This window comes from Nelusetta ayraudi, unplaced genomic scaffold, assembly GCF_046127955.1.
Source record: "Nelusetta ayraudi isolate G7.1 ecotype Tasmania unplaced genomic scaffold, CSIRO-AGI_Nayr_v1 ptg000128l, whole genome shotgun sequence".
Classification (NCBI taxonomy): domain Eukaryota; kingdom Metazoa; phylum Chordata; class Actinopteri; order Tetraodontiformes; family Monacanthidae; genus Nelusetta; species Nelusetta ayraudi.
The window spans coordinates 257538-282528 of record NW_027466178.1 but is presented as its reverse complement, the minus strand read 5'-3'; the positions used below and the strand labels follow the sequence as shown (position 1 = coordinate 282528).

Here is a 24991-nt window from a genome sequence, read left to right as displayed (position 1 = left end):
GTGTGTGTGTGTGTGTGTGTGTGTGTGTGTGTGTGTGTGTGTGTGTAATAAGGCGGGAAGGAGACGAGCACGGCAGGATTCTGGACCTTCGCTCATTAGCATCTCTGCAGAGAGTGGCACGGCGAGAGAGAGAGAGCAGCTGCTGCACGTCTTCACTGCTGCACCAGTGTGTGTGTGTGTGTGTGTGTGTGTGAGAGTGAGTGTGTCACATTAAGGAAAAAGGCACGAGGTGCCGATGGAGAAACAGCGCAGGCATCTCAGGGCACAGCTGTGGGTGGAGAGACAAATGGATTAAATGTTTGTGTGTTGTTTTTTTTCTATGTGTGTGCCTGCGAGCAGAGCAGAGGCACTGGAGAATAGTATGTGCATGTTAAAACATTTTTTTTTTTTTAAATGCGTTGGTGAATTTATTATGAGGGTTGTTTTTTTGTTGCTGTTGCTGAAAAAATTCCAGCCGGCCTCGTTTAACCTTTTTTAGAATAAGGCATTTTCTTTAATTCTCTTTTAGTTCGGCCTTTATTTATCTTTATTTAAACAATGACACCCACAGCCGCACACAGCGACGCTGCTCCTCTCCCTCCCTCCTTCCTGTGCAACCCACTGCGATTTATTAGCCGCTACTCTCACTTGAGGCGGCCGGATTGTGTAGCGGCTGCGGACACCCTGAAGGTCAGTCAGGGAGAGTTGAAGAGACCTTCATGTGCTCCTCTGGTAGGTTGATTTGCATTTTTAAAGTCTAATTCAAGAGCAACAAGTAGGAAATGACTTCAATGTGAAATGAGTAAATAACAAAAAAATAAAGAAGAGTTAGCTGAGTTCAGTGGTGGAAATGGATTTAAGGATTATTTCAGTCCAGGCAGAAATGCTTTTAGAGCGTCTTCGACACAAACATGAGCCAACACGTTTTCTAATAAGCGTCAACCCTCAAAGCAGTTTTGATGCAAAGTGTTTTTGGGGGAGAAAAAAAGAATAGAAAAATAGACAGCATCACTGAGAGATTTCTTTTAAATTTCCTCAGAGAGGCTCTCTATCTAAAAATAAATAAATAAATGAGTAATACTTTGCCTTCTAATAATGTTTGCCAAAAAAGAAAAGCCCGACATCACAGTCTGGCCCACGATCAAGGGGGAAAAGAGCACCAATTTCCACTAAAACAAGTTAACAGAGGAGTTTGATCAACTGCAACAAACGATGGTCGGGGTGTTAGCAGCCACATGGTCTTACTATTACAATCATTCTTTCTCTATTTTTCACTTCTGCATGCAGAGACCGGCCCTCCCTGCCACCCACCGCTCTTCTTGTAGAAGCGGACCTCGGCCTGGTACTCCTCCCGCTCCTCCAGAGCCTTGATCATCTGCTGGGCCACGCTCTCGCTGGTGTCGCCGCCATACAGGAAGCGGCAGCTGCAGTTCTTCTGCATCACCTCGGTCCTGGTGAAGCCCGTCAGCTCGCAGAAGCCGTCCGAGCAGTAGACGATGGGGTAGCCGCGGTGGCCCTGGGCGTTCCCCAGCAGGAAGTTGCTGTCTGCAAGAAGAAGAACCAGATCTGGTCATTTCCAGAGGCCTAATATCACACCCAATAGTTTGATAACAATTACCCGCATGGACTGTTTTGTGGTTGCCACGACATCAGGGGTTTTAAGATACTTTGTCTCTTGGTTCCACACAGTGACTCGCTGTTAGTTGTTGTGACACTGTATCATGTTCTGTTTGACTCGTGAGATGTTCCTCATTACAAAAAGAAACAAATTATCTTATGGACACTTTTCTGACTGTGATTCAGTCAGAAACATACCAATTTTTGATAGTCACTCTTTAAAAATATATTGTCTTATATCCCCTACTGACAATCTCAAAGTCACAAGAGGTTAAAAAAAAAAAAAAAAGGATCAAAGATGAACACAGTGCGTCCGGGCAGCTGGGAGCATCACAGCAGAAGTCCGACGCTTCCTTCAGGTTTGTGATGTTGCACCGCAGCCAAAGTCCTCTCGCCTCTTTGAACCAGATGTCAAAGCTTTGCAGGTTTGCATTAACTGCAGTATACAAGTTCAAAAAGCAAACATGAATCACACTTTAATGTTGAGTCAATTTTCAGACTAAATTAATTTCCCCTAGGTCCGACTGCCCGGTGCCAGGCAACATCACTGATGTGGCCAGTTAAAGGCGCTGGCGTGCACGGCGGCAGCTGGCCGAGGAAGAGAAAAAAGAAAGCAAAACAAGCATCACAAAGTTAAGCAGGTTTTTTTTTTTTTTTAGATAACTGCTTTTAATTGACCGGCTGATGCAAACCAGGGACCCTGTTGAAAGAAATGCAAAACAGAAACTATTGCGGTAGTGGCAAAGAGCCAGAGTCGTATTAATATCAAAGACGGATGATTATAAATGCAAGGTTGAGATATTTGTGAAGGGAAACCCAGCAAAAGCCAAACACCCCTCGGGGGAATGTTGTTTTTTCTTTTCCTTTTTTTGTTTAGAATTTCTTTGGAAGCAGCAATGTCCACATATTTTGAATGACTGCTCTTTAATTACATTGTCTGGTCTCTTGAGTTGTCTTACGGCTCACACGGATGAATCATATCTGATCTGTACCAAGGGTGACGTATACTGATCTTATTCTTGGGCTGCACTAGGGAGGCTGAACCTAATTCCAAATCCAATAAAATGCCAGAATATTGTCGTTGCCCCTTCATTCCCATCTCCTCACCTGCTCATCTCAGCGAGATGACGCCACATGCTGCTCCACCTAAAGCAGCCTGGGGAACACTTCTGAGAGTGAACTCGGACGACAATCTTAATTTCAATTTAAAGCCCTTGATTATTGAGTCTGGAGGGAGGAAGTGAGGGAGAGGAGGAAATTAATGTAATAAAATGAAAAAAAAAAAAAAAAATCTGCAAAACTTTCAGCACCACGGACAGCTCAGCGCCTGAGCTCTCAAAGGCCAACATGAGATTTCGCATTTCCTGTATGATATTGATTTCTTTGATGAGGTTCGAACCAAAGCGGTGTTCAAGCTACGCAGATGCTGGAAGTCCAAGTTAAGGCAGCGTTCAAAAAAAGAAACACTCAGGTCAGAGTCTGGGATGAAAGACCTTTGACCCTGAAAATCTGAAAATGGCTATCAAATGAATAATAAACCTGTAAAGGTTCAGGAGGAGACATGACTGATTACTTTGACACGAAAGAAAAGTAATCAGTCAGAAAATTCTGCATGGGAGATGGTGTTAATGCTTTAGGATGAGCGATAAAATTCAAAATAGATTTGGAATCACATTATCGCTTCGTTTTATATGCCATATGCCTAAAAACACCTGCCTATATGCAGTATACGTGTTTTATTCCCTCTGCTCAGCTTCTTCTGAAGCTTCTCCTCCCTGAGGCATCAGCCTTTCAGCCTAAACTTTCTTCTTTTGCGACTTTTCACACCAAAACGCCGTATTGTCTTCTTCACACGGAGAGCTGTCGCTCTGGATTCCTCAGATTTCACAGAGAAACAGGACCTGAAGAAGAAGCAGATGCTGCAGCGGCCTTTCTTTCTTTTCGCCGCTCTTGCACTTTTAATTGGCCAGACTGAAGAGTGAAAACCGTCGACTCAACTGTCACCATGGGAATTACAGAGGGAGACGGGCGTCAGTTGGATCTGACAGCGGCAGCCGCCACGTCGGCGGCAGCCAAGACACTTTCAGAGGCCGGAATATTCCTGTCGTTTGCCATGTTTTTCCCAGTGGCCACTGGCGGTACTGCAGCCTAAAACCCCATGCAGCCCAAAAAGCATTTTTCCCCACAGACCTGTTATGTGTGTGTATGTGTATATATATATATATATACATATATATATATATATATATATATATATATATATATATATATATATATATATATATATATATATATACATACACATATATATACATGGCTAAGGCCGAGGCATGATGGGAAGACTTCTGCCGCATGCTTTGTGGGGAGCCGTAATATTGGCGAAGTAACCTGAAAGCCAAAAAGTTTGTCGCCAGGTGAGCAACTCTATTGAAATATGTGAGCCCTCCATGTTGGATCCTGGGGGTCTGGTGTGCGTGGCGAAGGCGGACAGGCAACTGTTGCACAACCAGGCGCCTGAAATGGAGTAAACAGTCCCAGGAGTGCCGGCTGAGCGCGCACATACACACAACGCGGTGGCCTATACGTACAAAGAGCACGGCCTCTCTTTTCATGTGCTAAAAATTTCTCACACCCAGAAACTGTGAGCCGAGTGCTGGAGAGCCGCGGCATTCATGTCTGGTTTATGTAACGTAACCCAAGAATAGGTTCGAATCCGCACCAGGACCAAGAACAGGTCGCGGCCAAAGCGCAGTCACATATGTCTATACATACATACAGTTTTGTAAGAAGATTTTTTAAAGCAAGCAGACCACAATTGAGAACTTTCCCGGCTTTACTGTTGGGGGTTATTAAATAAGTCAGCAAGCTTGATGGAACGCTTCCAAAACCGCGTGGATTTCTCTCACATTTCCTCCGGTTAGGAGCCCAACGGGACGTTCTTTTACCGAATGGAGGATCTAAACATGGAAGTCCGATTAAGCTTCTGTCACGTTCAGGCTAAAGCCGTTTTGCTCAGGTAGCTGCAGCTCGGCGATGCTACCCAAGCCGTTGCTGCCGCAACCGCGTGTCTCCCTTTGGAGAAAATCCTTCAGCGCTGCTCTTCGTTGGTCTTCGCTCTTCTTGTGATGCGAAAGCGCTCCGATAAGTCGCTGCAGATGTGCTAATTTCTTTAGCAATGGCCATGCTTGACTTTTCCATGATTCCTGGTTTCTGTCACCACTGCAATGAAGATGACTGTAAACACTGTAAAATAAAATAAAAATCTGTAGGAGGCAGGCAACACGGATGAGCGAGAATTCAGATGATTAAAAGCGACGGCAACAGTTAGCTGTGAAATTTAAGCTTCTTTCCTTTTTTTTTTCCTCTCTCCCCTCCAACACTAATACCCCAATATAAGACATTTCCTCATGCGTCATCACGGAAAACTTCCTGAAATACATTTTTCAAGCCCTAGGACACAAACTTGCTGGTGTAATGCAATTAGGTATGTTTTGTTCTTGAAATGAGCTTTTTGAATCCACAAAATTTTTTTTTGCACCAAGATTTACCCTCCAGCTTTCACAATTAGACGCCTATTTTTTTGACTTTGCGTTCAAGTATAATCCCACACAAACTCTGCTTGATAAACAGTTTCTGCAAGTGTGTGTGTGTGTGTGTGAGAGAGACAGAGAGAGAGAGGGAAGAAGTGATTGTGACAATGCTTCGGTTCTTAGCCTCTAATCCTCTCAGGGATATGGCTTTGAGTGGATGCTCGGCAGCGCTCGCTCCCTTAATTACACATCTGTGCTGACTTGCCAACTCCGTAATGTGACAGGTCCCCCGTGTTACGTGCTACGGTTAGCAGGAAGGGTTGCGTATGTGTCCGAGAAGTTCCTCGGAGAGGGGAAGACGGATGAAGCCCTCTGGGGTGTGCGTCGTCGCCTCAGCCGCTAATTACCACCAGGAGGCACGTCATTACTTATTGGGGCAGATGGGTGCAAAGACTCGGGCTCCGAGGAGAAAAGGTCACTCGGCTGCTGAAGAGTCAGCGGCAATACATTTCTTGGAAGTTCTTCAACAGGACTTGAGGGACGTGTTCTCAAGTTTAACATTGTTTTTTTTTTATTATTATTTTAACAATACGACTGTTAAAATAGGACAAATGACAAATTAATTTGGATTATGGATCAGTCCTCTTGATTACCAAAAAATGTCAAAACTAGTCTTAGAATCTTAAACAGTCTTTGAGCAGAACTGACTTTCTGCGACGCCACAAGTCACAGACTCAAAACTGAATAAAAGTTTTCATAACTTCATAAACTGAATTGAAATTTGTTCAGCTCATAATTAAGACCAAGGACAAGCATTCAGCTGCAGAGACAGAAAGAGAAGCAAGCCTGTGCCAGGAGAAGCACTTGAGCTCAAAAGCTTTTTCAGAAAGATTGCTGGTTACAGACCATAGATCGGGGTAGTTTTGACTCATATGTAGGATTAGTAAAGACATGTATTGTAGTGTATGTTGAATGGCTGAAAGGCCAATAAAAAAAAGAGTCTGTTTTAGAAGGTGTTAGTATAAGGCTATTGTGTAACATGTGCAGCAAGTGTCAAGATAAAATGTATTTAAAATAAACTGTTTTGAATTATATTGTGAATCTGCCGAGGCTTTGGTTTTCCACCCGAGCAACACAGCTGCCTCAGGTGGAACAACAGGGGTTAACAAAGAGAGAGACCCGTCAGCAGTTACTGAGTACAAAAGAAACAAGAAAAATCCACCTTTACTTGTTTCGTCAGCTCGACTTTTCAGATTCTGTCCAAGAGTCCATCCCGTTGTGAAGTCACAAATGACACTGAAACCTCACCAACGTTAATGACGATGTAACCAGTCAACTGATGGCGCCGCCCATTTTTAAATTTTCCCCCATCAAAAACGTGTGAATGGCCCAACAAAGCACCAGTTTTAGTGGCAAGGTGTAAACAGAGGGCTCAAGGTGCTGCTTTATGGAGATCTACAGTACCTTTAAAGATCTGGAAGGAAACCCGATAAACCACATAAGCATGGAAGGTGCAGCGTCGTCCAGTAACTGCGGCGCTGAATCATCAAGGCAGGAGGGAATTTCGTTCACACTTGACGTGACGCAAAGAGAAATTCGAGTGGGTTCAGCACAGGCGCCCGGAGCCTTCATGTCCAGTACAGTGGTGACAGACAGTCTCACTGGACCCCGGTCAGACTAGCGATCTTTAGGGCTCGGCCAATGGGGTTCCTGGCTCAACAGACAAACAAATAAACAAACACCTCCAACAATTCACAACGCTGCTGGAGGTGGTGCTGCACCGTCGGGAGGAAAGCTGACGTGTGAACATGCGGCTCGATGAAGAAAAAAAAAAAAAACAGGCAGAAGCCGCAGGTGGCGGGATGAAAGCAGAAATCCTGCCTCTCCTGAATCTCAGCTCGTTCGGAGACCTGCAAAAAATCTAAAAAAAAATAAAAAAAACCTCTAAAACAGCTTTTAAAGCACAAAAAGCAGGAGGAGCTGCAGCAGCAGCAGCAGCAGCAGCACCTCCTGCTGCCTGTGGCCTCGCCAAGCCGCCGCTGCCTCCCGTTAAGGAGCCGCTCGTCAGCTGGTTAACAATGACCTCTGTTCACTTCAGCCTGACAGCTCTCCTTGTCTCTGCCGCGCTCCGCCGCTCGCCTTCCAGCTGGAAATGTGTTTAAGGGGCAAAATGGGAAAGAAAAAAAAAACTGCTTCTCCTTCTTATCTCCGTCCGCAGCCGCCCTGCGGTTACGCCGCGACCCCCGGCAGGGCCGGCGTCGCTGTCAATGTGAAAACTCTGCCGCCGTGGTTGTGTAAAAGGAGCCGGGGGGGAGGTTTTGGAGGGGGTGGTGGATAAAGGGGGGAACAGCGTGGTTCGTGTACACACAAACACACACAGCAGCGGATGCAAAGGTCACAGTTTTGGCCCGTGCAACCGCAAACATATGTCAATGTGCTGAGGCGGCCCGGAGCTGATAAAGCTGCAGAGATGCTGATTTAGGAAGTGATTGTCACATTTGACCTCAAAGGATTTTCGCCTCCCACAACCCCCAAACACCCCCAGAAATCCAAATTCACAAAAAGACACAGAAACACATCATAGAAAAAATAAAAACTAAAGAAATAGATAAAAATAAGCGTATAACCCGTGACGAAGCCCTAGATCCAGGCACTCACACTGCACCGCCGGTGGTGGTAGTGTGTGTGTGTGTGTGGGGGGGGGGTCGCTGACTTTGCCACGAGCTGCTGCCACATGCTGGTCTGCGCAGCGCTTGCTGCCAAAGGTTACTGACTGATCCTGCTGTGACATTTTTGCTTCAAGTGGAACGGAAATCCGCGTCAACAGAAGTGCAATTTCTTTTTTTTTTTCCTGCGATCAGGAAGCGTTAAATTGAGATCTCGGCTCAGGAAGTCACTTTCACTTTCATAACGGTCACCGCTGGGGTCACATCGGCCCAATCAATATTTTAATAGGGGGCAAGGTGGCGGTGGTGGTGGTGGTTGTGAGGGTGGGGGGCTGGGTTAGCTGTAAATTGAAATTGCTCCCATCACAGCGAAAACATTGTTGTGTTGTGTTGTGACGGCGCCCGCGGGGGTTGGTTTCGCTTGTTTTGCCGCGTTCCGCAAATCCGGAGGAAGCGTCATGGGATAACGTCAGCTGGTCGGCCGGTGCGTATGCAAATATGTGTGATTCGTTGTCGGTGAGAGTGGGTTTTGTTTGATCGACGCGCACCGGGAACAAGTGTTGGGCTGCGGGGCAGCTGAGTCAGCGGCGCTGCTCCGCTGCTCTCACGGCTCTTGGAGACCTTCTGCTTTCAGGGCCTGTTTCGTTTACTTACTACTTGGTTTAAGCTTTAACATAAGCTAGGGCACAATCTCACACATTATGTGCAATCACCTGCTTTACAGATACTGTCAGTGAACACTTCTGTGCCACTTCTGTGTTCATTTTTAATAGATACACTAAATATTTAAAGGTCCCAAATGTAGCAACAAACAATTTACCACTGAAAAGTCAATCTTTCATGTCTTTATGTTGTTTATCCCTGTTTTAAGAATAGAGTGTTGGCAGGCCGCACTTTGTGATGTCACAAAGGGCAATGACAACTCTCCCTTGCAGCTGCAGGTGTTGGCTTCTGTTGGCTCTGCCCTCTTGACCCCTTGATTTGTCCCCTTAAAAAACACACGGAAGGTCCGACTAACAAAGCATCGGTTTTATTAGTCGGGATGCAAACAGAGGGCTAACAACGACCGTCATTTACGAGGTCTAGAATGAAAGCGTTGACATAACATGCAGTACTGTCACTTAGTGGATATCACAATAAGAAGAAAATACAGAAGACTGGAGGATTTTTACTAACGTGTTAAAAGCTGGAGGAGAAAAGATTTTTTTGAACGGAACGAACAAGATTCCCTCCACACATTCTCCCAACTGTAAAAAGCTTTTGATGTGTATTTTCTTTATTTTACCTCACAACCCCAAAACTAAAATGACAAAGTAAAAAGAACCCCCCCCACCGCCAAATGACATCCTGCGCTAGAACCACTTACACCGACAGCTGCATGACCCACAATTCTGCTTCTTTGGGTTTGTCTTGGGGGTGTGCGCGTCTGTGAGCGTGTAAGAAGAAACCAGCTGCAAACTGTAATTCCCCTGACTGAGGAGCAGGTTCGAGCACTTTCTTTTTAGAAAACCATCTTTCTCCTCCAAGGCCAAACTGTTTAAGCATCATCCATGTCAAGTAGTGGGACCCTGTCGCCCCGGCAACAGGAATGAAGCTATTTTGAGCTGCGGACACCCAGCATTGCCTCTTAGAGCTCCGTCGCAAAAATCTGGCAAAGACAACGTTTAATTCAAGAGTTTTGACACGCGTCTTATGTACCGACAAACCTGCAGAAATAAACAGCAAAGACGAACACAGGATGCAACACAAAATAATGTATACACACATATTTAATTAGTACTTCTATACATGTAGACACTTGTAGTGGCCGAAGGTAACTTGTATTAATCTCGTGATGTCTTAACAAATTTGGTATTGAAATATTTCTGCAGGTTTTTCTTTTCCTGATGTGTGTATACATTATTTTAGGCTGACACTGTACAAAGCCACTTCCCCGAGGGTTTGAGAACACACAATCTCTCGCTCTCGTCGCCACATCAGTTCAAATAAAGGCGTCTCAAGATGCTTTTTTGGCACTGTGCAAAATAACAACCCTTGGAAGAAGAAGAAGAAGAAGAAGAAGAAGAAGAAGAAGAAGAAGAAGAAGGGCGGTGAATAAAGCCTTGTTATTGTGATGCCTTGCTTTGCTTCGCTGTGGATGAGGGAAAAAGTCATTGGACTGGATCCCTGTCAGCGGGGAGGTCAGACAGCAGGTTCAAGCAGAGAGCAGAGACCCTCTGGAGTTGGCACAGTGTCTATGTTTAGCTCAAGGGCTCTGCGGCAGCCCCTGGCAGCAGCGGGGTCGCGACCCCCTGCTCCTCCGACTGAACTGTACTCCTGCCACCTCATCTGAGCACCAGACTGGACCGGATCGGACCAGCGACCTCCTCACACTGGTGAGGCGCTGCTGGTTGAGCCAGATGTCCCCATTGCTTTGTGACTTCCACAGCAGCTAATTAGAAGGTGTGCCTGCCAAGTCACAACTTATTAAGGTTTGCTAAACAATGGCTCCCTATTTTCTCTGTGGATTTTTTTTTGTTTTGTTTTGTTTTGTTTCCCAGTGAAAGCTGGAGTCATTGCGTGGCTTCTTCAGCTGCTGCAGACAGAGCGAGGGAGGAACAAAGCGGTGAAATCCCCGCAGAGTTTGTTTACAACCAAGACACCGCCTCCCCTGAGGGGGCGCTGGGTACAAAACAAGAGGCACAGGAGCGAGCGAGCGAGCCGGGCAGGTGCAGCGATGCCACCTGATGGCCGTGGACGGTAGAGTGAAGCAGAAGTGAAAAGGCAAAAAGAAGAAAGAAGAGAAAACGAGACGTGACTGTTAAACTGGAGCGTCTTTGTGTTGCTTTTTGCCTCCCACTGGAAGCAGCAGCAGCAGAATCACAAAAGAACCAAAGTGTGATTGGAGTAGGAGAGCCAGCGACACCGCGAGAGCAAGTTCATAGTGTGTGTGAGTGTCTGTGTGTGTGCGTGTGCGCTAGAACTCACGGGTGCCGTCGAAGCGTGTTGCGATGGTGTCCAGGAAGGTGTTCTGGGGGGCCAGGAGGCCCTTCATCACCGGCATGGTGACCCCCGGCGTGCAGCAAGCCTGCGGCTGGGCTGAGGGTCACACCACCATCTCAGGTGCAGGCGGCAGGTGCAGGCGGCAGGTGCAGGCGGCGGAGACGACGGGCGCCTGCCGCAGGAGAGCACATCTACAGCGAGGTGGTAGCAGAGAGGCGGCGGCGTTGGTGGTGGCGGCGGCTCATCCCGAGTGTGTGTGAGGAGCCTGGACTGTTCAGCTGTTCAGCAGCTGCTGCTGACGGCGTCCGACCAGGTGACGGCCAGATCAGTGGGCCCCGCTCAGCTTGACCCTCCTGACTGGACGCCACATCCTGGTCGTCTTGCCACTTGAGAGGAATCCTCACTTCACTTTTCCCACTTCCAGCAGGCAGCAGGGAAGAAGAGAAGAGAGGAAAGAGAGGAGAAGAGAAGAAGAGAGACGTCTGCGTCCTCAGCGTCTCTCGGCTCGGCACTCCGGGTGGATGCTGCGGCCGACTGTTTGCATCTTCTCGCGCTCACTCGCTCCCTCCTGTCTTCGCCTCGCACTCCCTCTCTCTCTCTCTCTCTCTCTCGCTCCAGCTTCCAGTATCCACTCCTGTGACTGCCCGGCCAATGAGACGATGGCACACACTGTGGGGACCTGTTTTCATCTGTGGTGGGGGTACAAAGAGACGGGGAGGGAGGGATGCGAGCAGATGAGGAGGAGGAGGAGGAGGAGGAGGAGGGAGAGAGGGAGGGAGGAGGGAGGACGCTTTGGGAGCAGCTGACAGCACCATTACACCCCACAGTGTTACTGTGTTACTATCAGCACATGGCTTTTGTGTGCGTGTCTGCAAACCAGGGAAAGACGGATCACCTGCACGTCGCTCAGCGCAGCCCATTGTGTTCGGCCCCACTGTTGGCCACCGGAGCGTTTTCCAAGGGAGAATTGAGCCTGCCTGTGCGTGTGCGTGTGTTTGTGTGTGTGTGGGAAGCAGAAGAAATATTCAGATGCATTTCCAGCATACCAGCCGAGTCGAGGCACCTACTGCTGGCTGCTGCGGCAACATCAACCGAGGTCCCAAACTTTGCTCCCCCTCTGGATGCGGACCGAGTCGACCACTCTGCTGCCCTCCCATCCCAGACCCTGCTGCGTCCTCTCCAGGGAATTAAGTCTCCGGGATGAAAGGGGCTAAGAGCGGATTAAAAGGATAAGCCGGGAGATGTTTGTCATGAGAACTTGATGTTTAACACACCAACAAGAAACACTGAGCCTCAACATACTTTGAGGGGAGACACAAGGAAAATTACTTCCCGTCAAACCAAAGGCGGGAAATACCGGATGGTGGAAGATCAGGGGGAACGTTTTTCAGTCATCGGCCGTGGCATCCTGCTCTTCGCCTGCTCGGCAGGAACTGCAGTGAGATAGTCATGATATGAAATTACATGAAGGTGGCAGATGATTTTAGCGAGACTTTTAGCGCCGCTTCCATGAATCATGTAATTAAAGGTTATTGTTCGTCGGTTTGAAAACGCCTGAAGGGGGAGCCAGTGGGAAGGTGGAGGAGAGACCATGCAGATTCGGCTCGTCCTAAATGATGGTGAAACAGCTTTGAGTGGGAGGGAATGTTTTTCCTGGAGTGTAAATGATTGGAAAACATGGGAGGAGGATGTGTTTTGAAAAATTGAAAATGCATCCTGCTCTTTTGGAAACCGTGAGCCTTTCCATTTTTAGATATTAAAAAAAAAAACATACACGATTGAAAATCGTACAAGGTCTCCATGCTACTATCTCAATATAATAACTCAAAGGCAGCTTGACAAGATAAAATAGCATCGGAAGTCCATCACTATATCAGCAACACAGCAGATTATTTTAGCACTATTCAAAAATCATAACAAATTATTTATAAGGTGTAGAGATTTTCTTAAGCCTGCAACAATAAGCACAACACATCTTCATAATATCTTTTCAAGACCATGGAACAAGTGTAACTTTATGGAAATTAGGAAGCCTAAAAAAACATGGCTGGAAGAAAAAGAAATAGAAATACACTTGTGGGGGCGTTGGAAATCTTGAAAAAAGGGAAAAGAAAAAAGGAAAATTGAACTGGTTTCTTCAGCTGAGTGGGTGTCTCCTAGAGCCTGAAGTGAAGTTTGTAATTCTTAGGGTCAAGAAGTAAGTTTTGTTTTTGATCCCGATTCACAGTCAACCACACTGGTGTTGTTGCCATTGCTTCTATTTCGACTTGGCGAGATTGAAAAGGTCAAGGAAGTGGAGGAATGGCAACGACCCCATCGGCTTTTTCATTTCAGGTGACGCACAAAAGTGAGCGGCGTCTGTGTTTCACCGTGGCAGAAACCTGCTGGCAGCGATCGGAGAGGCTCGCTGGCCCAGAAGCCAGCAGGCAGCGCAGGTGTGCCCCCCCCCCTTCGCTGCCAAGGCAGGTAAGTAGAGCAGTGACGTTACAAGCCAAGGCTCTCAGGCTGCAGGAAGCTCTTTTGTTCTGCCTCTCAGATCCTGCTGGAGCTGCTGGCAGCCACTGCCTGTCGTCTATTATTAAAGACAATTCATTGTGTTTCTTCACGTCGTCCATCCATCTGGGCTTGTCGCTAACAGAGGGACTTATCCATTAAACATGCTCAGTGTCCACCAAGTAGACAGGTGAAAAACTACTGCTGACTCCCCCACTGCCCCACTTCACCACCTCCGCCCATCGTTGTAGTTAAGCCCACAACTTTGTGCACTCAAAGTTCGAACAAATCAGACAAGAAATTAGACAAAACGCATTCAACAAAATACATGAGAAATTTGTAATTTTTTTTCAATTGCCGTATGATGAATTTAGGGCTCCTTTCCATATTGACAGACAGCCATTTTTAATCTTTTTGCAACCAACATTGGCAGTCCCTGCTGGCCAAGCAATAGAATGCAGGTTTTTGGTACTTCAGCACTGGTCCAACTTTAGAAACCAGAAGCTCTGGATCTATGTTTTTTGTTTGTTTTTGTTTCCTATTATTCTTTTCTAACAGAAAGAAACTATTGGAGGGTCACATTCTGTCTTTCTTTCTTCTTTTTTTTGTACTGCAGAAAATCCACAGCCCTAATCCTGAGTGTAGAAGAGTTAAGCTCTTCTCCATGGCCGAGCATCATTCACTTAGCATGCAACCTCCCTTCTCTCAATTAAACGCGCCCAGACTCTCCAGTCCCTGAGCAGCGGCCCATTGAGAAATCAGGACTGTCATTCTCAGATCTCCCTGTTTACTTTGAATTGAGTCATGCCTGAGCAGATTTGTGTGTGTGTGTGTGTGTGTCTGGATTTGCACCACATGCAAATCCTCAAGGGAAGGCACGTGTCCTGTGAAAGATGCACACAAGCAGAGAACGACTCGTCGTCGTCAATCTGTTGTAAATAAACAAAACAAACTGTTGACAGTGTGGAAATCCGCTGGCCTGCCTGTCAGGCTGTCACCTCGGCTGGATCTGTGACAACAAAAAAAAAAGAAGAAGAAAAAAAAAGATGTCAGCACAACCAAAAGAAAGCGAGTGACCCATTTACTACCTTTTTCTTTTCTTTTCTTAGAAAAGCAAGTCAGTGAAATGCCGAGGCAGGCTCACCGTGAGTTCTAACGTCCTGCTGTTAAAACTTTGAGAGGGCCGTTGGCGCAGGTCGACACCAATTTGATGATAAATAGTGTTTCGGTTTCCCGCTACGAGAGAGAAAAAAAAAGCGAAGAAGAAGCGCGAGAGCCGTTGAACCTCACACCGAAATGGGACGGTGCTAAAAATATTAGCCCACTTTGTGCACGCGGCGAGAGCGGCAGAGGAGAAGAAGCGCGAAACAACAGAGCCTGACGACACAACACGTCCAGCAGGGTGTCAGACAGCACTTCGGCCACTTCCACACAACTACAGGCTGAAGCCAGCCCAGGGAATCACTCTTGGAATGAATGAGGTTATTAGAGTGGCTTGACCTGCCCTGGTTGTTGAAAATAATGTGCAAGTAAAGACTCTTGATCTGGTTTATGCACCCGTACCTACATGTTGTTATCAGGAATCCGTAGTTCTGATCAAGATGAACGGAGGCAGAAACTGCCGATATGCACTTGACCACATGGCAAGCCGCAATTTTACATTTTACACAGGTCTACCCCCCTCTAGTGGCAGCATGGTATGCTGCACGGTCACGCTACAGCTCACTGGACCGTAATAACCACACAACCAGGTTTTTTTTTTTTAAAGAAGAGTGGAGATTCAGGTGGGTTTTTTTTTTTTAAGAAGAGGGGAGATTCAGAAATATAATATAAAATATATAATTGATATAGTTTCATTGTATTATTCTACATTTCTATATTATTACATTTCAATAAACTGCAGATTTTTTTACAAGAGGGATTCATTTGCACTCATAACTCAAGCTTTAATCGTCACAGTAGCTGCACTTGTGGGAAGGTGGGAATATGATGGATTAAACAACACCAGATGGTACCAGCTGTAGGTATGAGACCGTTTGTGTGTGTGTGTGTGTGTGTGTGTGTGTGTGTGTGTGTGTGTGTGTGTGTGTGTGTGTGTGTGTCCAGGTGTTACATGTGTTAAACACTGAACCAGGGGCACCAGACCTGCAGAGTGGAGCAGCTCTTTAGAAATCTCACTGCTGAAAACAAGCACGCACGCACGCACGCACTGATCTTTCTTTTAATGTTGGACTTGCTGCCATTGCAGCCATTTAAAACACATTATATACTCAAGAAAAAGTTTGTGTTTATTACCACGGTAATCACGGCAGTCAAAGCCATCAAACCGATGAATTAAAACTTTTAACAGTTTCATAATATCATGAAATAGAAAAATCGGTCATAGAACCCTTTTTTTTTGCATTTCAAAAGGCACAGTTCATCATCTCCAACTAAAGACAGGAGAGCCCCCATCTTGACATCTAAGTATTTGTGTGTCCACTCCTGAAGACCAACAAGCTGAGCCACATAAGCAGCAGGATGCCTGTGAAGGAGAGGAATCACAGCTCCATAACAAACGCTGCTCCTGGTGAACCGTTGCACCAACCAGACTCAAAACAAGAGCATGCAGGCACGAGTGTTTCTGCACACTGCTCAACAAAACTAAAGCAACCAATCCGTCAGTTTCTGAGGCGCTCAGGAAAAGGTTCTTCCCAGGAGGAAGTCGGCGTACTCTTTCCTGCGCAGCACTCGGTGCATTTTAAAGGTGTTGGGTGACGTGTTTGAATATTCCATCATGCGTTTGCGCAGCTCGTCGAAAGCTCCCGCCGCCACCAGCTGCACCCTCATTGGTCCGATGCTGCCTTTGATGCGGAAAGACCTGTAGACGGCCGAGTCCCGCTGGAGACACGCGTCCAACTGGCAAAGAAAGGAAGGAAGGAGACGGCGGGAGAGAATCGTTATCGTTATCAAGAGGAAGTCGAGTGTAGCTTAATTTTTATTATTATTATTACCTTGTATCGCTGTTCCTCACTGAGGTTTCTTACACCTCTGAGCTCCAAGAAGACCTGGTAATGAGGATCTGAGCCTCCGATTGAATCTCCTAAAAAAAATTAAAAAAAAAACACACAAGATTTTTTTTTTTAATTCAAGAAACTGACAAAATGACTATTTATTTAACAGCAGGCATTTATTTTATTAAGAAACACAAGGTGTGAATCCAGGGAGTGTGTGATGGGACGTCTTACCCATAATCCCACTCTCGGCGCAGCAGTAGTCCACCAGCTGAGCTGCGGGCCACTGAGACAGCGCCTCCTTCAGAGCACTGAGGAACAACGCCTCGGACACCTTCTCCCCCCGGACGTTCAACATCTGGCCTCGTCTGACAGACAGAGGAGAGACAGTCAGAAGACCCAATTCACTCAAAATTAGACAAAGCAAAACTGATTTAACAAGTGTTCGTCATAATGTACCTGTACTGAAACTCAACAATGGGACACTGGTTGTGGAAACCGACCACTTTCACGATGTCTCCGATGCGATACCTGTCAAAGAAGAAGGAAAAAAGCAAAGGCCACGTAAGAAGCGCCAGGTAAGATTTGTCTTGTTCTCTTTGTTTGACCTTTTGTTTGATAAAGGACCTGTCGCACAAAAGGTCACACTGAAGACCTCTGCTCGCTGAATGTGTGGCGTGTAAACAGCACAGAAATGTGAAATATTGTTCACACCTGTCACGACGTGGACACAGAAAAAGGTTTTGCCAAGGTTTTGGCACGGCAGAGGTTTACAAGACAATGCAGTATGGAAGTGGAGAACAGCTGAAACTGTGGCGTGGCTGTTTGCAAAACTTATGTTGGCGTGTAGATGAAGCAACATGCTTGAGGTAGCAACCGAATTTTGTTGTGAAGAGTGTTTTAATAATTCAATCTCGTTTGGAGACGCATTGGTGACTTCAATTTCACACAACCACCAGCAGGTTATCTTTGGTTTGTTTGGAAAACTGACCTGGACCTTTATCAGAATACTTCAAGGGTCACTTTTGTCATATTCACCGTCTGTGTCACATTGCTCCCAGCTAATCTCAGCTAAAGCAGATGCGCAAAACTGTTTCTTTTACACAAACAAATCCTGCAAGAAATGCCCTTTTAACAGCTGTTTTTTTCCATACAGGGAGCAGACCTGAATAGTCCGGAGGCATTTGTGATGACGAGTTCGTAGCTCTGGCCCTCCTTCACCTCCTCCATCAGCAGGGTGTGTGGCGTCTCCTCCTCTAAGCTGCTCTCGGGCAGGAACTCGCAAAACATGGAGCGAGGGCTCAGCAAGTAGCGTCTGTTGGACTCCTGCGGCCAAAGGTTCACCCCGATAAGACCTGCGGGAGTGGGAACCATCAGAGCTGCCACTAACAGCACCCTACTGGTCAGGCGGGCCGACGCCTACCTTCAGTCGCAGCGTAGAACGGCGAGTAGAAAGGAACCCCTTGGCCGTAGTTCTCCCTCAACATCTCGCCGTAGATCTGGTTGGAGCCTGAGTCGACCGCCAGCACCAGGTGGAGGTGAGGCCACAGCCGCCTGGCAATGCCGCGGAAACCGTCCTGGAAGTGGGACCGGAGCTGTGCCGCCCTCACTGGGTCAGGCTTCATCAGCGCCTCGAGCCTGGACCTCAGACTGGGCTCCAGGGTCAGAGCGCTGCTGACCTTCCCTCTTTCAATGTCCTCCACCAGCTCCTGCCAGCGGTCCTGTTGGCCAGAGAGGACAGGGGCGGAGTGAGTAGTGTTCTAATCCCTGATCTGTCAAAAGCTACTGTTAAAGAGTTTTTCTTTGGGACAGTGGAGGCTGTTTCTAAAAAAAAAAAAGCTACATTTTACAGCAAAACAGACTTTGAAAATCAACATTAAAGGAACTATTGTGTGTGTGTGTGTATGTATGTATGTGTGTGTGTGTGTATTCTATTGCACACTACCCCAATCGCCCCCTCAACCACCGTTACAGAACAATAGCCTGGAAAAAGGTCAAATTCAGCAAAAGCTTCATACTGAGGTTTCAGATGTATACTGTGGGTCTTTCTGTTTAGAGGTTGGACAGAATGTGGAAACTAATTTCCTGCAAAGGACAAAATAAACCTATCAATCTATTCACACACACACACACACCTTTTCATGAATTATCTTTCAATAATGATTTTTTTCATGTTAACATGAGTAAAGGCTATTTGTTCATAACAAATAATAAAGACCTTTAAATAAATAGCAGCGTCATGCTAAAAAAAAAAAAAATGAAAAAATGAAAAAATCACCTGCAAAGCACCAAAGGCGTAGAAGACTGTAGATGCAAAGTTGGACTCCAGCGTCCCCACACTGGGATCTTTGAGAGCAAACAGGAGATGCAGGTAAAGTGTGTCCTTCTCACTGAGGACCTGCAAACACAGACGGAGAGAAATGTGAAAAGGTTCAATTTAAACATAGTCAGTGACACAAAAAAAAAAGAGTGTGTACCTCAAAAGCAGGCTCCGGGGTCGTGTAGAGGTTGAGCATGTGGCGAGAGGAGGCAGGTGTGGAGGAGTTTGGGCCGATGGGGATACCAGCCTCAGACTGGCGGAAGGTAGGTGAGTAGAAGAACTTGGTGGTTCTCTGGAGGCCGTCTGTTGCTGGAAAGGCTTTTCTCATTGCATCCAAACAGACAGTGACTCCCTGGAGGAGACACAGATTAAGGCACAAATGTTTAAAATCATCAAGAGTGAATGGTTGATTAATGTTTGGCTACATCAAAGCAGCAATGACCTGCAGGAAGAACTCTGTGTTGGTGTCTCTGGTGCTGAGCAGCATAGCGCTGGGTCCTGACGTCCCGGAGGTCATGGCCAGGATCAGAGGCTTCTCGGAGATGATCACCTTCTCCTCACCTGCCGCGATGCGCCCAATAAGCTCTCTGTAGTGCTCATATGTGGTGATGGGGTGGCGTTGTCTAAAGTCACTGCTGTCTAGGAAAATTAAACAACAACACAACAGGAAAGCTTACCGTTGGTCAGTGCTAACAAGATGCAAAAGTTACCGTCCACCTTTCGTTTGGAGCAATAATGTGGTTGTATAACAATTATATAAATAATTATATTGTTATATATTATAACAATTAGAATTATAACAAGGTTGTATGGATTATATTGTAAAGTGTTTGTTTGTTGTTTGTTGGACCTTCCACACATGTAGGAGGGAACAAAAAACAGAGCCAAGATCTTGCAGGGCCTGTTGTCATTCAAGAGATCAGTCCCCTTTGTGACATCACAGAAGTGAGTTCTTTAGTTCATACACTTTCTTAAAAGTAAAGAGAGAGGCAAAAGAGGTTTGCCTTACTTTTGGCGAGTTCACTGTCAGACTCTGACTAGAGATACATGCTACCAGGTAGAGCCAGAGTTGTATGACATTGGACCTTTTCAATAAAATGAGTAATTTATATAACGGTAAAAACACAAAAATAAAACAAAAGAATAAATGGGTAATTTGACAGAAAAATGAAGAGGTTGAACAGAATGAAACCACTGGCATGTCACTGTGATGATAGTTACATCACAGAGGACGACTGAGTGTCATTGCTGTGTGTGTGTGTGTGTGTGTGTGTGTGTGTGTGTGTGTGTGTGTGTGTGTGTGTGTGTGTGTGTTAGCCGCCTCACCTTTGATCGAGCTGAAGTCGTACTTTCTCCCATAATGCGTGTTTGCATTTTTACTCAGACGCTTCAGCAGCGTCTCCAGTTGGACCTGCCCCACGTTCCGAGTGTCGGCTTCGAGCTTGCGCCTCTGCCTCTCGCCGAGCCAGCCGACCACCTTGACAGCCAGATACTGGCTGAGCAGGCTGCCGAACGTCCTGTTGTCGCCCTTCATTTTCGAGCCGATGTCCCTCCAGACGAGCGCCATCCCGGCCAGCGAACAAACGCCGACGCCGGCGGTGGCGGCTGCGGTCACGGTGGACGGCATCGCTGTATGTAGAAGAGCCGGTGAGTGAGTTTGTTACACAAGCGACACAAACGAGAATCAGTGAGACCATGTGGGGGCGCTGTTGGGCCAACAAACCACACACCGCTTCCTGTTGATGTTGAAAAGCTGCTCGTACTCACCCAAACTTAGTGCGACGATCCCAACTACAACTGGCAAAGCCGCCACAGAAAGCCACACCACGGTGCCAAAGCCGGCGACAGACATCACGGACGGTAAATGTCAAGTAGAACGACTAACTAGTCCGCGCAAACATTAATAGCGTCCATTAAAGGCAGCTGCGTTGGAATTAAACAGCCTTCCGATTCCTTTCAGCGTCACTTCCGTATTTGGGTTGAGCCTCCTGCACTGATTGGCTGAATACATTGTTACGTCAGATAAACGCTGATTTCAAGCGGGTTCTCGCGGTACCCGCTCTAAAAAAAAAAAACACAACATAAATAATAAAACTTTACAAGACATTTATGCCTAACCGGCATGATATAATCTGTACTACACAACGAATAATTTTTTTTTCTTACCAACTGAAATGTGTTACTTTAATTGTAAATTTTGTCAACTTAAAAAAAAAAAAAAAAAAAAAAAATGAAGCCAATTTTGAAACAAATCTAATGGCACATTTAGCACAACAATGACAGTTAAACAGTAGCACAGCACAGTATTCTGAGTACACATGCACTTTATTAGGGCATTTGTTCAATTCACTACAATTGATTGAATTGGTACTATATTAGTTTCAAACAACTAAGATTCAGAAAGGCAGGCTTTGCTGTTGTTTTCAGATTTCTTTTTATTTATTCTTTTTTATTTTTTATTTTTAAAGAACCACCTAAAGAAGTTAATAAATAGACCTTTTTATTTTCTGGGGAGGTGATTGACAGTCTAGACTCCCTTTTATGATGAAAAACCGTGGTTTGGTGGACTTTGCGCAACACAGGACTTTTAAATAGATAATATAAGGTTCAGGGAGGTGTCATTAGGTGTCTTGTCCTCTGCTCTTTTTCCCTCCGGCTGCATTAGTCCACAGAAACCCCTTCATCAGCTCTGCGCCTGAAAACCTGCGCGTAGATCAAACAAAACAGTGAAAACCTTGATGTCCCGAAAATGTTCCATCAGCAGTGATCAGAGATTTGGCTCACCTGTTCCATTTCCATGGTGACAGCTGAGAAAAGAGGGGAGGAGAGCACATCAGCAAATAGTAAAATGCGCTTTCACCTTCATCTTTCTTCTCAGATTCTCTTTGGACTAACCTGCCCACTGAGGGAGGGAAAACAGTGGCGGTCCGTTAATAGGCGCGTTGTGAAGCAGCTCGGCCAGCCACGACACCTCATCAGGGTCGTCCACTAGTAGCTCCTCCGATTCGTCCACCCACAGCTCCAAGTCTGCCTCAGGCACATGGAACATAAGACCTCAGTCTCGGGTCAAAGTATATAGCTGCACCAACAAAAAAAGCTGTTACCTTCCTCTTCTCCTCTGAACCAGGCTGTGGTTTCCTCAGTAGCAACACTGCAGTCAGACATGGAGCATGTCAGTGTCTGGAGTCTGTGTTTGAGGTGCGTCGGGTCACAGATGTAGGCCTCCTTGTAGAACTGACCGGCTGATAGTAGATAAAAAAAAGAGACGCCTTTAGTCTCTGATTGTTGGAAGATAATTAACTGTTGAAATACAACATCAGCCTTGACCTCCAATGTTCTCCAGCTCCTGAATGGAACGAACGGCGTCCCTGGTCTTGATGTGGAGCTGGTGACTGTTGCTGAGGTGCATCAGGACGTGTTTGGAGTGAAAAGCCGAGGACGTGTAGTAAACAAGCTTGGGGAGGCAAAGAGAGCCAACGGCAGAGACTTCAAACCTGCTGCCCTGGTGAAGCAGACAGAGAGAAAACAAGGAAAAAATTATTTTCCTCTAAGCCGACTTTAAAACTGTATGGAAGTTAAACAGTGCCGTTCACGTATAAATATATGTATGATCAAAGCAGAAGCCTGGCGTGCCAGTGCTCTTTCTGGAGGCTATATATGCTGTCATATATATGCCTATACATTAGTAACTTTGTAGATCTTTGGATGTATTCCCACTATGTCTCTCCCTGACATGTCTGCCATGCTCTGTCGTCTTGTATTTCCTCTTTACCCCAACGCGTCAAAACAGAAGGTCGCCCTCTAGTGTCCAGGTCTGCTCAACCGTTCTTCAGACTGGCAAGTTTTTCCTGACAGTCGCAGTTCATGCTGCTCTGTTGGTTTTTTTCATTTGATTGTGCGAAGTGCTTTGAGACGCCTCTGGATGTGAGTTAGTGTTTTATAAATAAAAGTTCCTTGATTGATTGACTGATTGATTGATTGATTGATTGATTGATTGATTAGTTAGTTGGTTGGTTTGTTTGTTTACCTGAAAAGTGAAACGCTCAATGTCGGTCCAGGAGAAATCGTGGAGTACATACCGCTTTCCTTCCACCTCCTCAAGAAATAAATAATAAATCATGGTAGATGCAGGGTCAGTTGTGAAGGTACTTAGATATGGATCGTTCATCAGTTCATTTTCACATCCGCATGACAGCAGGTCAGAAGATCTATTGTAGATGCCATGCCTGATAGATGTGGAATCCGCTCAGTCCAACAGCGAAAAGGATGAGACTTCTTTGTTCTTTCTTATCCTGCAGACAAAACAGCACAAGTACCAAACTATAGATGTTAGGGTTGTTTTTTTAAATCGTGCAAAACATTTCTCATTTCTCTGCGTTATAAACATGCATCCTCTTTGCCTAATTTGGAGTATGGTTACACTATACTCTTCCTGGGATCATGTGTGTGAGCCAGTTTCAGTGACGGACCTTCCTCATCCTGTAAAAGTTGACTGGTCCATCCTGCAGACCACCGGCCTCTTTGATAAACTGCAGGATGGCTTGGCTGCGCGACACAGCCCTCATCTCATCGTGCAATGCAGGACAGTGTTGGAGCAGGAAGTCCCGCCCACGACGCTTTATCAGCTGTGGGTACCAAAATAAGCTCACAAAACATTTATAAAAGATTTTATTTAGTCTATGCTTGTTATTTATTTATTCATTTTACCCAAGAGGGGAAGTAATCCTCTGGGAGAAAGTAATGTTTCCGTTTCCCATCCTGTCTGATCTTCTCTTGCTCATCCACATTATTCAGACAGTCTATCAGCTCCAGATCTCCCACCTCAGCCTGTAGTGCACAAGCTGCCAGCTGGAAGAACAGTGCCTCCTGCAGGTGGGACTGTGACTGCAGAACCTTTTGCCTCAGTTCGGCATAGTACAGTTCCTGGACCTTGGCGCTCCTATGTTTTGTTGTGTTTATTTCATTGAGAAATTGAAAAAAAACAAACCATGACAAACATGTGCAGATGAATTTGCTTTAGAAGACAGGATGGCAGAAGGCTGACTCACGAGATCAGCTGCCCGCTCTGCACATGGTACTGCACCCTCAGGAACAACATGTATGGGACCTGGAAATACAGATCAAGTATTCTCAAGTATGATCGGAGGGATCTGTCAAATGAGCACTGAAAAGAGTGAAGGATGTCAGGAGGAACAGAAATGTATCTAGTGAATGTTTAGGAGGAAAAAAGATCTAAGCACAGACCTCACCTTAAATGATCTCCTGCACCACATTCTGCCAAAGTACTTGCTTACTTTTTGCTCCAGATCCAGAAAGAGGTATTCATTAGCTGTAGAACATAAAAAAAAAACAATGTTAAAGGTTCAATTATGCACTGTTCACTTCACCTGCGTTATCTAAATGGAGCACCGAGTATGCCATTTTCTGGACAGCTGGAGAGTTATTATTTTTTCTTTTTTGCACAGTGAATAGTGTTCTGGAATAATGAAGGACCCTCCTGTGCAAAATAACATTCTACAGGTTCATTAAAGCATCACTCGTCGCCTCCTTGACTCGCGGCACTTCTCACCAAATTAATTCAAAACATCGGCCCCTGAACTCCCACACTGACACCGACCTCTGAGAACAGCCAAACCAAAGACCTGGAGCTCGGTGAGGCCCAGGTGCTCCAGCACAACATCCAGCACCTCGTGTCCCTTGGCTTTCACCTAAACACACACACTAAAAATGAGTTTAACACAATCACGGTCCCTGTTGCGGGAGACACACAACTAACCAAATAACATTGACATCCCTATAAAGCGCAAACAGGAGATGCACATTCAGCTTGTAGTTTTCAGAAGTGAAGAGAATTACAACACAGTGTGGCAGTAAAACAGGTGTCTGTCAAGTGTGGATATTACATGTGTGTGACATCAGAGGGAGACTCACCCTGATGGCACAGTCCAGGTGCTGCCTGTTAGGCAGGAGGACGCACACTTGTCGTCTCTGCGTAATCTTCATGGCCACGAACAGGCTGGAGTCTCAAGGCTGCTCTCCTTTTATCCTCCCCTCACCCTGGACACACCCTGCTCACCCTTCCTCCCGGTTCAGCGACATGTGGACACTTTCCTATGCCTGGTGAAGTGTCCCAACAGACTCAAGAGTAATGGCCAAAATTAGACAGGAAAAGTCTTTAGGTTTCCTGCAAACAGCATGTTTAGCCGTGTGTTTACAGCTTCCTTCTAAAAGAAAGGGTTTAGCTCCTTGCACTTTCCACATGTTTGAAAGGGGACAAAAAAAACAATGCAAATTGAGGTGAGACAGAATATCCAATAATGTATAATAATAATCAATTTCTTGTCTCACACTGTCTGATTTCTTTGAGTGTAATTTTTTTCTGTGACCAAAGTGGTTACATTCAAACTGATC

General features: G+C 46.0%; 3 protein-coding genes across 3 annotated transcripts in view; all 3 read right to left on the bottom strand.

Moving 5' to 3' along the window:
- kcnh4b (potassium voltage-gated channel, subfamily H (eag-related), member 4b) overlaps window positions 1-14879 on the bottom strand; it is a 37906-nt gene extending 23027 nt beyond the window's left edge. Inside the window, exons 1-5 of the mRNA XM_076050575.1 lie at window positions 14412-14879; window positions 12132-14276; window positions 11670-11984; window positions 10760-11463; window positions 1291-1524 (exon numbers count right to left, since the gene is read on the bottom strand). Of these exons, the coding sequence (XP_075906690.1) occupies window positions 1291-1524; window positions 10760-10835 (310 nt within the window). The 5' untranslated portion in view covers window positions 10836-11463; window positions 11670-11984; window positions 12132-14276; window positions 14412-14879. The remainder of the gene's footprint in view (window positions 1-1290; window positions 1525-10759; window positions 11464-11669; window positions 11985-12131; window positions 14277-14411) is intronic.
- Window positions 14880-15474: 595 nt separating this feature from the next.
- Window positions 15475-20562, bottom strand: ghdc (GH3 domain containing). The gene is made up of 11 exons (XM_076050635.1): window positions 20348-20562; window positions 19907-20209; window positions 19023-19219; window positions 18738-18932; window positions 18539-18658; window positions 17684-17981; window positions 17426-17615; window positions 16720-16791; window positions 16495-16628; window positions 16261-16349; window positions 15475-16165 (listed from the first exon to the last, which is right to left on the bottom strand). Exons 1-11 carry the CDS (start codon window positions 20430-20432, stop codon window positions 15944-15946), a joined length of 1905 nt encoding a protein of 634 aa, XP_075906750.1. The 5' UTR covers window positions 20433-20562; the 3' UTR covers window positions 15475-15943.
- Window positions 20563-21000: 438 nt separating this feature from the next.
- LOC142904443 (FERM domain-containing protein 6-like) lies at window positions 21001-24959 on the bottom strand. Its single transcript, XM_076050545.1, has 13 exons — window positions 24512-24959; window positions 24198-24288; window positions 23830-23909; window positions 23629-23687; window positions 23288-23519; window positions 23050-23205; window positions 22970-22980; window positions 22608-22806; window positions 21908-22082; window positions 21656-21822; window positions 21476-21623; window positions 21365-21387; window positions 21001-21283 (listed from the first exon to the last, which is right to left on the bottom strand). Exons 1-13 carry the CDS (start codon window positions 24581-24583, stop codon window positions 21242-21244), a joined length of 1455 nt encoding a protein of 484 aa, XP_075906660.1. The 5' UTR covers window positions 24584-24959; the 3' UTR covers window positions 21001-21241.
- Between the last annotated feature and the right edge of the window lie 32 nt (window positions 24960-24991).

Coding starts and splice junctions, on each gene's coding strand:
- ghdc (XM_076050635.1), bottom strand. CDS start 20,432: ATGTCTGTCGCCGGCTTTGGCACCGTGGTGTGGCTTTCTGTGGCGGCT. Junction 16,792..17,425: donor AATGCCTCCGGACTATTCAG/GTCTGCTCCCTG, acceptor CTTCTTTGACAG/GTATCGCATCGGAGACATCG. Junction 16,629..16,719: donor ATTGTTGAGTTTCAGTACAG/GTACATTATGAC, acceptor TCTGTCTGTCAG/ACGAGGCCAGATGTTGAACG.
- LOC142904443 (XM_076050545.1), bottom strand. CDS start 24,583: ATGAAGATTACGCAGAGACGACAAGTGTGCGTCCTCCTGCCTAACAGG. Junction 23,910..24,197: donor TGGTTTGGCTGTTCTCAGAG/GTCGGTGTCAGT, acceptor TATGTTCTACAG/CTAATGAATACCTCTTTCTG. Junction 21,823..21,907: donor GGAGCTGGAGAACATTGGAG/GTCAAGGCTGAT, acceptor ATCTACTATCAG/CCGGTCAGTTCTACAAGGAG.